Raw genomic sequence first — 10,877 nt, 5'->3', positions numbered from 1 at the left:
GAGTCTAGAGGAAGACCACAAAAATGCTCAGAGGGCTGGAACACCTCTCCTATGAAGACAGGCTGAGAGAGTAGGGGTTGTTCAGCCTGGAGAAGAGAAGGCTTCAGGGAGAGGTTATTGTGGCCTTTCAGTACTTAAAGGGGGCTTATAAAAAAGATGGGGACATCTTTTTAGCAGTGCCTGTTGCAACAGGACAGGGAGTGATGGTATTGAACTAAGAAAAGGTAGATTTAGACTAGATATAAGGAAGAATTTTTTTACAGTGAGGGTGGTGAAACACTGGATCAGGTTTCCCAGAGAGGTGGTAGATGCCTCATCCCTGGAAACATTTAAGGCCAGGCTGGACAGGGCTCTGAGCAACCTGATCTTGTTGAAGACGTCCCTACTGATTGCAGAGGGGTTGGGCTAGATGGCCTTTAAAGATCCCTTCCAACCCAAACTGTTCTATCATTCTATGAACACCAGCCACAAGGTGGTGGATCTTTTTCTCCAAGTGGTGTTAGCTCAACAGGGAATATTGTATGTTGAAAGTGACAATTAGTTGGCTGTAAACTGTTTTGAGCAACACTTTGTAAATATTGAATGGTTAAATATTTTCACTAGAGAGCAGCAATGGCATGCTGGCCTGCAAGGAAATGGAAACCCGGAGCGGAGGGTCATAGCCGGGCTGCTAGAGGCAGTCACCTCAGTGATGCAATGCAGAGTCCCACAATACTCAAGCAAGGCAAAAAGAGCCTGTCCCGTGATGGAAACCAGGGACACTTAAGAGTATAGGTTGTTGTACAGGTCGGTGGTGACAAGTCACGTCTGAATTCACGCCAAGAAGTCAAATAATTGTCAGGATCAGGTCCTGAGGCAGTAACCAGCATTAGCCACGGTCTGGTCATTGCAAGAAACGTTCATGGTAGTGAGACAGGCACAAAGCCAGGAGGTTGTCTGCCTATCAGAGCCAGATCAACAGGGTACATGGTCAAGTGTGGGCATAGCTGCAATGTGACTGCAGCGTAGCCTTTGCAGGGCCAAGTGTGAGAGCAAAGTGAAAGGGAGAGAGCAGCCCCTATGGAGACTTCTTTGAGCTGTTTCTTTATCACAGCTCTTGATAGTGAGCTGGTCTTGACCATAGCTGCTTAAACTGCTAGGAAGGAAGGTGCACTCAGGGCCTTGACAGTTTCAGTCTAAATAGAGGCTTGAATATTTTTTTCGTAGATACGCATTGCTGTTCTCTCTTGATTGACAAAAGGTTATGTTTTCGTCAAGTAAGTATCCAATCTCTGTTTCAATTTACCCAACCTAAGAGTGGGGTGGATTGTTGTTTCAATGGGTTTTTTTCTACTTCTGCATCATTCTCTCTCAAATTATTCTATTATTAAAAAAAAATTAGTGGATTAGGTTCTTAAGACCAGCTGAGTTCCAAATAGCCCAGAGTTCCGAGTGAGCAGTAGTAGTATGATGGCTTGTATTTTCCAATCTTGATTGATTTAGTACCTAAAGTGAGCAAAAACAGCCTTAGGGCATTTTTTTCGTCTTCTGCCATGCAGTTGCAGCCTTTTAGTATTGGTCCAGTAACTGAAGTCCAAGATTCAGCAGGGTGCTTCAGATACCTCACTTTGTGGACTTACAATCCCATGTGCCCAAAGGCAAGGCGAGTTTCATTTTTCTAAGTGACGATATCAGATTTTCTTCAACTGGGACTTCTTCGTGCCATCACGCTACGAAGGTGACAAGTAGCTGGAGGTAGTTACATTTTCCGCAGGGCAAAGGAACTTAGTGTTGCAACTCTCCAACTGAAAATTAGTAAGACACCTGGGTGATAACTGATACTTCCTGTTGGTTCACATGAAGCTAGGGAAGTGGTAAATCTAAGAGGGAATGAGAGTGCCCTTCCTTGTGTAAGTTATTCACCCTCACAGGGAAGAGTCAGGAGAATTCCGAGATGGGCTTTCAGCTGGGCTGTGTAAGGGACAATCCTGCGCATACTGACTGAATGGAGTAAAGCCATGTCGCACCACTCCAGAGAGAAGCAAACTCCTGTTATTTGATTGGGCAGGGGCATATTTAACTCCTTCATTCTCAGAATTGACAGTAAATAAAATATATGGTTGTACCTTTAAAAACGCTTTCCGTGGACAATCTGTTTCATCTTGCATGTCAACCTGCATTCTGGCTATTGACTCGTGTGCTTAGGTATTTGTAGCATTTTCTGCCACGTAATTATTTTCATTTGGGTTATTAAATGGGGGCCATAGACTAATAGAACTTCTTGTAGAAGAGATTTTTTCCTTAAAAGAAAAAAGTTGGCACCATGGTTAGGAAAAAAAATCATTTAGAATGTAAATTTGCTTGTCAAATTAATATGCCAAGGTTTTTGTGGGCCATCATTTTACATGTTTTCTGAAGTTCTTTAAAATCATTGATTAGTATTTATTTTAAGTTAAAATCAGTCTAATGTTCTAATTGAATATCTAGTTCTGAGTCTACAACAGGAATAATGGTTTTGTGGGATTTTTTTGTGTGCTTCATGGGATTTATGAAGTCCTTAATTATTCATTTTTCTGACTCTAGTAGGCTTAGGTTTTGTGACTGATAAAATAGGTAATTGCATTATTGTCACTTAAAAACATTGTGTACTTTGTGGAACTTCCTAGAAGCCACCTAAAATATTTATAAACTGCTTGTTTTGGTTTAGTTCCACAAATTAACATTTCTAAGCAAATTATTATGTCCCCGAAACATTAGTATGCAGGGCTGCCATAGTCTGCAACAACAGTGCTTCTGGAGTTTCCTCTCTTCATGCCCCTCGAGATGCATGTTTCTCAGGTAACTGAGCTAGACACACCGTCCTGCTCAGGAAAACCACTTCCACCTCCTGAGCTGGCGCTGCTGTAGGTTATGTTGTGGGTCACACAGTTATTGCTTGAGTTGAGAAAGTTTCCTTACAAAGTTTCTGAATTTGAACTCGAATGGAAATCTCTGCTGTGGTAATTGAAGAATTTTAATATTTGGGACTGTGAATTATGGAAGCTCTGAGGGTTGGGTGATCTCTAGCGGTGAAACACTGCGAACAGAGGCAACCAGAACTCAACAGTAGGCATGTGGTAAATAGAAACATCTGCAAGATTTGGGTAAGAAACACTAAACGAGGTATTTCTCAGTAGCTTTTGTCAGATCTGTTGCATTTCTGTTTCATAATGCACATATTTGCTGCCTTAATTTCTAATTTGCAAGTTGCTACTTTAACCTTGGCATGTGAGAGGTCGATAGCCCTCTTTACCCTTTGGATTGCTACTGAGAAGGAAGACGACTAGCAGGTTAGAAACCACAGAAGCTCTCTTTGACTCCACCTACATCACCTGTCCTGGGAACACTACACAGCTTGTGCCATCAGGTGCACACCTGAGTCTCAATAGTGGGAGGACCCTGTATCTACCAACATACTTCTGTCTCCCAGGAATCCAGTTTCGGTAGGAGGAAGCTTGGTGATAAGCCAGACAAGATGCTCAAAATATTCAAATAAGTCCCTCACCTGGATTCAGGAAACTTGACACATTTCATCCCCATGTGTTAGGAAATTCATGGTTATCGGCAAATAAATATTATAATTAGAATGGATTTTTTTTTTTCAAAGCAAAATGGCAGCATCACCAGTGAAGACTTTCCAGTGTGCAACCTTTGATTGTTTTATCTGACTCCATCCAACACGTTAAGCTCTGTGGAAGCCACAGCTGCTGTATTTACTTGGCATTCTCGGGTTTCTTGATGTAGGCACACTAGATTGCAAGAGCGTTTTAGTGTGAGTTTTCACATTAGAAGAGAATATACTTGTAGAGGGGGGAAGAGCGATTTACAGTAGTATGCTTTTTCTGAACTCTGTATAGCCAGCCATTCAGTATAGCTTTATTTGTTAAGACTTAAAATTTAGATTTCTCATGCCACTTCTGAAATGCTTTTAAAAAAATGTAAAATACATATTTAAAAAGCTTCATATATTTAATGATAAGGTTCTGGATGCTGTTAAGGTCTAGTTGTTCTAATTCATTCTGAATTATGAGTGTCAAATTTAATATCTTGCTCCTGAGTTTGTTCAGTTGCCTTTTAGCCGTCTCTTTGACTCTTGAGCCTTATGGACTCTTTCTGCTATAGTATTTGCACTGATCAATTTAAAAACAAAACAAAACAAAAAAATCCCACAGAAAACACCATGCACTTGTGTGTAGGCCAGGTATAAGAATCCAAACTGACTGTGTTGCAAAATGCTCATTCAAATGGTAGGTGCAGCCAAGCATAAACAGAATATAAACAGATGTGAGTCACCAAATATAGAACACTTAAGTCCTTGCTACAAATGAGATGATAGGGTATTAGTAGAAAGATGCAATTTACAGGTCAGAATGTAATAGTACCCTTTCACTGTGAAAATTGAAAATTAACCTTAGGAATATTGGATCATTTAGAGCTTATATGGTGCTTTTATTGAAGAAGAAAAAAAATCTCTAAAAAGACTTCCTGTGATTTTTGAAATTTTAAAATAGTGATTTTCAAAGTGTGCTTTTTTGTTCTCTGTAACTGCATCTGTTCATCTGTAACTGTATTTTCATTTGGTGATGCCTACACAGATGGTACTACTAGGGTTTCTTAGGGGTTCATACAATTTATAGTCTCCCCTCCCCAACTTTTGATTTTCATAAGAAGCTACAGTGATTTATTTGCTTTGGGTGAAATTCTTAGTGAACTTTCGTCATCATGTCTGTTGAACTTACATAGGGACTTTACTACTTACATGTCTTTTATCAGACTGCTTGATTTTTATTTTTTCACCTTACCTGAGATGAATAGCAGATGCAGGTTCCATAAAAATCATGTGAACATCACTCTAATTACCTTACCTAGTCACCTAAAAATCTGGTTTCTAATAATGATTAGCATTTGGAAAAACAAAAATAGAATTGAGGAGAGAATTCTTTTTATCAGAAACTTCCCATTCAGATAGGGGATATGGCTTGTATAAAAACTAATAGTAAAGCAGTTTTCCTAAAGTATTAATTCTTTGAAGGAATAAACCACACAGTGGCGGTGATAGAAGAATACCTAGTGCATTATTTAAAGCATAACAAAGAAGAAAGTAGAAGCTAAATGTCATGCACTTTAAAGCAGCAAAATTTTAAAAATTGAAGAAAAGGAAAAAAAAACCCTAATCACTAATATGTGGATTTAAGGTGCCATGTAGTAGTAGTTAATAGTGATTATTGTATAATGCAGCACTTCTGGATTGGTAAAAGTAATTTTCAGGAGCTTGTATGTGGGATGCGGTATTGTAAGCTGGGTTTTCATCTCATTTGATATGGTAAGAATTTAATTACATTAATGTTGAAACAAGGTAATAAAATGAAGAAAGTGAACAAAGCAAGCTTAAAGTAAGATCAATTGCTTATCTATTTACTAGACATTATGGTGTCTCAACCTGCAAGTAATTGTAGATCTGTAGATACGGAAATAATCCTAAAATCTTACATTATGGTGTTGTTGGTACAGAAATTGTATTCTGGTTTTCCATGATTTCTATTGGATGTCCTTTAATATATCTCGGGGGGTTTTATTAGCACTGCTATTTCTGAACATTGTGTTTCAAATGCCTCATTTGCGGGAATAAGTTTAAGTAAGTTTTTATATTATAAGAATTTCTGTAAGTTCTCTGAAGGAAAATATTCATTTGATGTATTAAGATTTTGTACTCTGTCTACTGTTACTCACTTTTTTTTTTCCCCTAGCTTCTTGGAAGGGTTTAGACTTTTAACCTAGTAACAGTTGTTTGGCTTTGGCCTAATTTATATAACAAGGTAATAGATCTTTCATAGTTGAACACGTCTCTCTCTTTCTTTAGGTAGCTTTGGTGCAGTGGACAGAGAGTGTTGGTCTCACTCTGGTTAGCAGGGATTTGACCTCGATGCAGCTGAAGACCCCGGGTGGACACATTCTGACATACTACATTCTGCAGATCTTTCCCTTCACTTCTGAGAGCAAGCGCATGGGGATCATAGTCAGGGTAATTTTGGGGGGGATTTGGGTGTTGCTTTTTATTCCTCAAAAACATGTTGTTACTGAATGTTTATTTTTATAAACTTCAGTGGAAATTTGGTCCTTGAGGGGGTGTATAATACAAGATTTTCAAATGGAAAGTATACCTTTGACAGGTACAAATGAAATACTAGGCAAGCAGTTGTGGAAAAATCAAGCTAACCTGGTGTTGCAGAGCACTTTGTAAAGGACAAACTTCTTTTATGTGGGAACATGTTAATTTCAATACTTCATGCTTAACCTCTAATCCCACAAGTTGCCTTTAATTAAGTCTTTGTTTTTAATCATAGAATGGTTTGGGTTGGAAGGGACCTTAAAGACCATCCAGTTCCAACCCCCCTGCCATGGGCAGGGACACCTTCCACTAGACCAGGTTGCTCCAAGCCTCATCCAGCCTGGCCTTGAACACTTCCAGGGATGGGGCATCCACAGCTTCTCTGGGCAACCTGTGCCAGTGCCTCCCCACCCTCTCCAGGAAGAACTTCTTCCTGATAGCCAATCTAAACCTCCCCACTTTCAATTTAAACCCGTTACCCCTTGTCCTGTCACTATAGGCCCGTGTAAAAAGTCCCCCCCAGCTTCCTTGTAGGCCCATAAATCTTCCATTTATTGCTGTCATACAAAATACGTTGCCTCTTCAAGGCCTGAATCAATGGCTGAAATGTCTGACAACTGGTAGTAATACTACGAGTGCTTTTGCTTTTCCGGAGCCAGCATTTTGCTGAACTGGTGTGCACACACAGTACAACCCGCAGGGCTTGCACACAAGATACGTGCTTAGGTGTCTCCCAGATGTGCAGTTGGGAGCATAGTAACGATCATTAAAACCTCAGAGACAAGGAAGCCACACCATACTAAGAGGAAGGCTTAAAATCTCTGTGAATATTGAGCCACCCACGCTGCATACTTCTCTCTGCCTAAAATCAGACACTGTAGCAGAACATCTTCAGACATTGTTAGGTGGTTAGATTAGTGCCAAGTCCCAGTTAAATGGGTGTCAAACTCATCCCATTTTTAACTTGCCTGTGATGATAAGACGCATACCATCAGCCTTAGGCAAGGGTACTTCAGGCAGAATATGTGCATGTCCAGGTCTGGAGAGACCTTGGCAAGTCTGTGTTTCATTAGCTGAGGCTGGCCCTAAGAGCCTGTTTAACAGTGACGTGTTCAGAGATACCCTAATCAGCTTGCAGGTCAGACTAATCCATTCCATCTGTGACAGGCTATACCTCAGAAACTCCTGACTTGGATTATATTTGCCTGTGCATGAATTCTCTGAATATGCAATGAATGTTTCAGTATCAAAACATCTGTTACAAGCATTTACACAAAGTTATTTGTAGATTTTTAATTACTTGGGTATTTCAAAGATACAGAGCAGACTTTCTGTTATGGGGGAGATGGTATATGCCACCAAAGAGACAAAATATTTCAGTACTTAGAGGGAGCATAGCAGTGACACTTTAAAAATTTAGATGGGCAGTTTAGGGCTGTTTAGAATCTGTTACATTGATTCAGTTAGAAGTGATCCTTTTCTGTGAGAAAGTAGGAAATGTGCATCTTGATGTAATCAGAGATGTCATTGGAAGTAGTAACATCAAGTAATGAAACTTAGCCACCTCTTAGCAAAGTGCTTCATCTTTTATAAATGATAAGCCATTGACTGTTTCTAACGGGTCGGTAATGGTTTTGACTGTATAAACAATTTTTTTTTTTCCCCCCACTCTATTTTATGGTTTGTAAAATTTTAGGATGAATCTTCAGGAGAAATTACATTTTACATGAAGGGTGCAGATGTTGCAATGTCCACTATTGTACAGTACAATGATTGGTTAGAAGAAGAGGTAAGAAACAAAACCAAATTTTCTAAAACTTAAAATCTTGTAAAAACTAAAAATTTAAAATAAAAATGCCAGGTATTATTGAAATAGGTTGAAAGGACAGCCTGAGCCAATGCAGTAATGGGTTTTGAAGTTCATTTACGTACATTCTGGATGGGTTTTAAGGGATTAGTATGATTTCCAATTCTTGAATAACTCACAGGAAAAGTAAAGCAGGTAGTCGTACCAGAACACATTCCTACTTAAAACAGAGGAATTTGGTTTTCATTGACTGACCTTTCACATAAAACCTAATTACTTCTGAGAAGTATTCGCTATAAACCTATCTATCCTGAAATGCCTTTAATTTGTCAAATTATACAGTGATGTATGATTATGAATTATGAAGTTTAAGGATTGCAGCTTAATTGAAATAAACATGGAAAAAAACCCTATTAAACAATATAAAATAGCTAGTGACTGGCTTTCAAATCTGACTAGTATTTTTCGCTGTGTGGCTTTAGTAGGTACCAGCAATCATCTTGTTTTGACCCTACATACAGACAGTATGTTAATGCAATGATTACACCATGTATGTTCATAATGGTATTGGCAATATGAATCAATATCTGCCGCAGGGCGGTTTGATTTATTCGGGGACATGAATAAATTAAACTCCCTCAAGACCTAGCAAAATGTCATAAAAATTACTGTTGGCGATAATGATGCACAATTAATTGTAAAATACTTGTTTAATTTATTTAGCTTTATGAGGTCAAATCAATAAGTGTTTTGCACTGGACAGCCTTGTTTTTCATTAAGACGTGCTATTTCATGGCTATTCTTAATGTGTGGATACTGTTCTGATAAGAGGTACGTTCAGTGGAAAATGAAAATGTAGCTCCATTACATGCCTCAAATAGTTTAAAGCTTCAACCTAAAAGAGGTTTTCTTTAGGTGAGGAGAGGAAATGTAATCTGCTTACCAACAGCATAGAACTTCATTTGGAGGACCTGCTTTCTGTTCTGTTTGTGGCTTCTCAAAAATAATCTATGAGTACAAAGAAACACCAAAACTTACAGCACAGATATCCCCTGTTAGCATTTAGTGTAAAACGTGTACCTATGGTTGAACATTTGCATAACTGTTCTGTGGTTTGGTCCGTTTAGTGTGGTAACATGGCACGAGAAGGACTGCGTACACTGGTTGTTGCCAAAAAGTCCCTGACTGAAGAACAGTATCAAGATTTTGAGGTATGAAGGGACAAGAGTGATCTTTTGCTTCACCATATTTAGTTACTTCGAGGGAAACATTCCTCTTTATTTTTCTGTTAAGTGGCAAAACCGATGATTCACGTTTTAAAAATTCATATTTAAAATACCTGTAGTTGAGGTGTGGCAAACAATCTATTTGCCATGCATCAGTGATTGTTCTGTAGTCATACAGAAACCTACTGTTTTGCTTTATTATGTGACTACACAGTGTTTTCCCAGAAGATAGCATAATGTTAATTCTGTAGATTCATCACGACCTAAAAAAAAAATCCTATTTGTCCTCAAAGATAAGGGCAGTTCTGCTTTTAGATGCCTAGTTCTTAATAGCTCTTCAGAAGACATTCTCTTGAGGTGATTTTTCAGAAAAAACATGTATAATGTCAGGTGTAAAGTAAAATTAACTCTTGTAATCTTGTTCTTCTTTAAAGATACTGACAGACAAACTTAGCCTAACGAATCCGTATTATAACTGATTGTTAGACTGAATGTGTGCTTTATGAGTCATAGTAAACTCTTAAGTGGTTTTATATTTGTGTGAACAGAGTCGATATAACCAAGCAAAATTAAGCATACACGATAGAAACCTGAAGGTTGCTGCTGTTGTAGAGAGTTTGGAGCGAGAAATGGAACTGCTGTGTCTCACTGGCGTAGAAGATCAGCTGCAAGCAGATGTTAGACCAACTCTAGAGATGCTAAGAAATGCTGGAATAAAGGTACTAAACACATACTGCTGACATAACAGGTTATCATTTGTTAACGTCTTTTTAACAAGAAGTGAATTGTATTTGTCTATATTCAGGTTCATTCAAAGTAAGAAATATGCCAAGTCCTGAGCACATTCTGGGTGTGAGCTAGCAGAAATAAACAAGGCATTGTGTGTGAAGTTGCCTTGTCCACCACAGGTTTCATTGATCTTAAGCTTACTTCTGCAGGAAAGCTACCAATGGATAAATGTATGTGACTCCCAGCCATTTATCCCTTGGCTACAGGGCAGTAAACTGCCCTAGCTGGCACTAAATGGGTTTGGCACAAGATTCATATGATAACAATGTTTTCAGGCTTGGCACTCACAAAGTGTCTCAGCAGAGATCAAAAGTTGATTTGTTTGAACTAGAATTCAGAACTGTCCTTGGAGTTTGTTCAAGTCATGTTAAAGGGAACAGTGTCCTAAGCTTTGCACAAGAGTTTGGCCTGTGTTTTGCTCATAGGCAGGCTGTGTTAGCTAACAGTTGCACGTTTAGAAGTAATACATTTATTTGGGAGAGGGTTTGAAGTAAAGATATCAGCACTATCTGAGGGGAGTGGGCAAGATTATATATGTTGTGCTTGAAGCAGAGTGCCAAACCCTTTGTGCAGAAAAAGTGTGATCAAGATCAAGAAGTAGAGTAGTTGTAGAAGTAGCAGTGGTAGAAGAGACCTCCTTCAGACAGCTGGAAAAAGTCTCCCATTTGCACGTCCTGGTCCTTCTACTGGGCTTAAACCACCGCAGTATCTACTGGAAGGGCAACAAAGTAGGGCACAAGCACACCAGGAGAATTTTGGAGTACAGTGACAGTAATTTCTTGATGTGGAGGATTGAGGAGTCAACAAGGAGAGATGCTCTACTAGTCTTCATATGAACAAATAAGGAGGAATAGGTCAGGGATATGAAAGTTGGTTGAGGCAACGGCCTTGGCCACCCACAGTAGTGATAAGAGGATGAAGTTCAGCA

The 10,877-nt window shown here is 39.0% G+C and overlaps 1 protein-coding gene across 1 annotated transcript in view; it reads left to right on the top strand.

Moving 5' to 3' along the window:
- LOC104511342 (probable phospholipid-transporting ATPase IIB) overlaps positions 1–10,877 on the top strand; it is a gene marked incomplete at its 5' end in the record, with an annotated part of 43,930 nt that overhangs the window by 18,166 nt on the left and 14,887 nt on the right. The window contains 4 exons of the mRNA XM_010153913.1: positions 5,879–6,040; positions 7,824–7,916; positions 9,062–9,145; positions 9,709–9,879. Coding sequence (XP_010152215.1) covers positions 5,879–6,040; positions 7,824–7,916; positions 9,062–9,145; positions 9,709–9,879 — 510 coding nt within the window. The remainder of the gene's footprint in view (positions 1–5,878; positions 6,041–7,823; positions 7,917–9,061; positions 9,146–9,708; positions 9,880–10,877) is intronic.

The sequence above is a fragment of the Eurypyga helias genome, unplaced genomic scaffold (genome assembly GCF_000690775.1).
Source record: "Eurypyga helias isolate BGI_N326 unplaced genomic scaffold, ASM69077v1 scaffold6246, whole genome shotgun sequence".
In the NCBI taxonomy this organism is placed as follows: Eukaryota; Metazoa; Chordata; class Aves; order Eurypygiformes; family Eurypygidae; genus Eurypyga; species Eurypyga helias.
The sequence above is the reverse complement of the archived record's forward strand: the minus strand, read 5'-3'. Positions and strand labels throughout refer to the sequence as shown.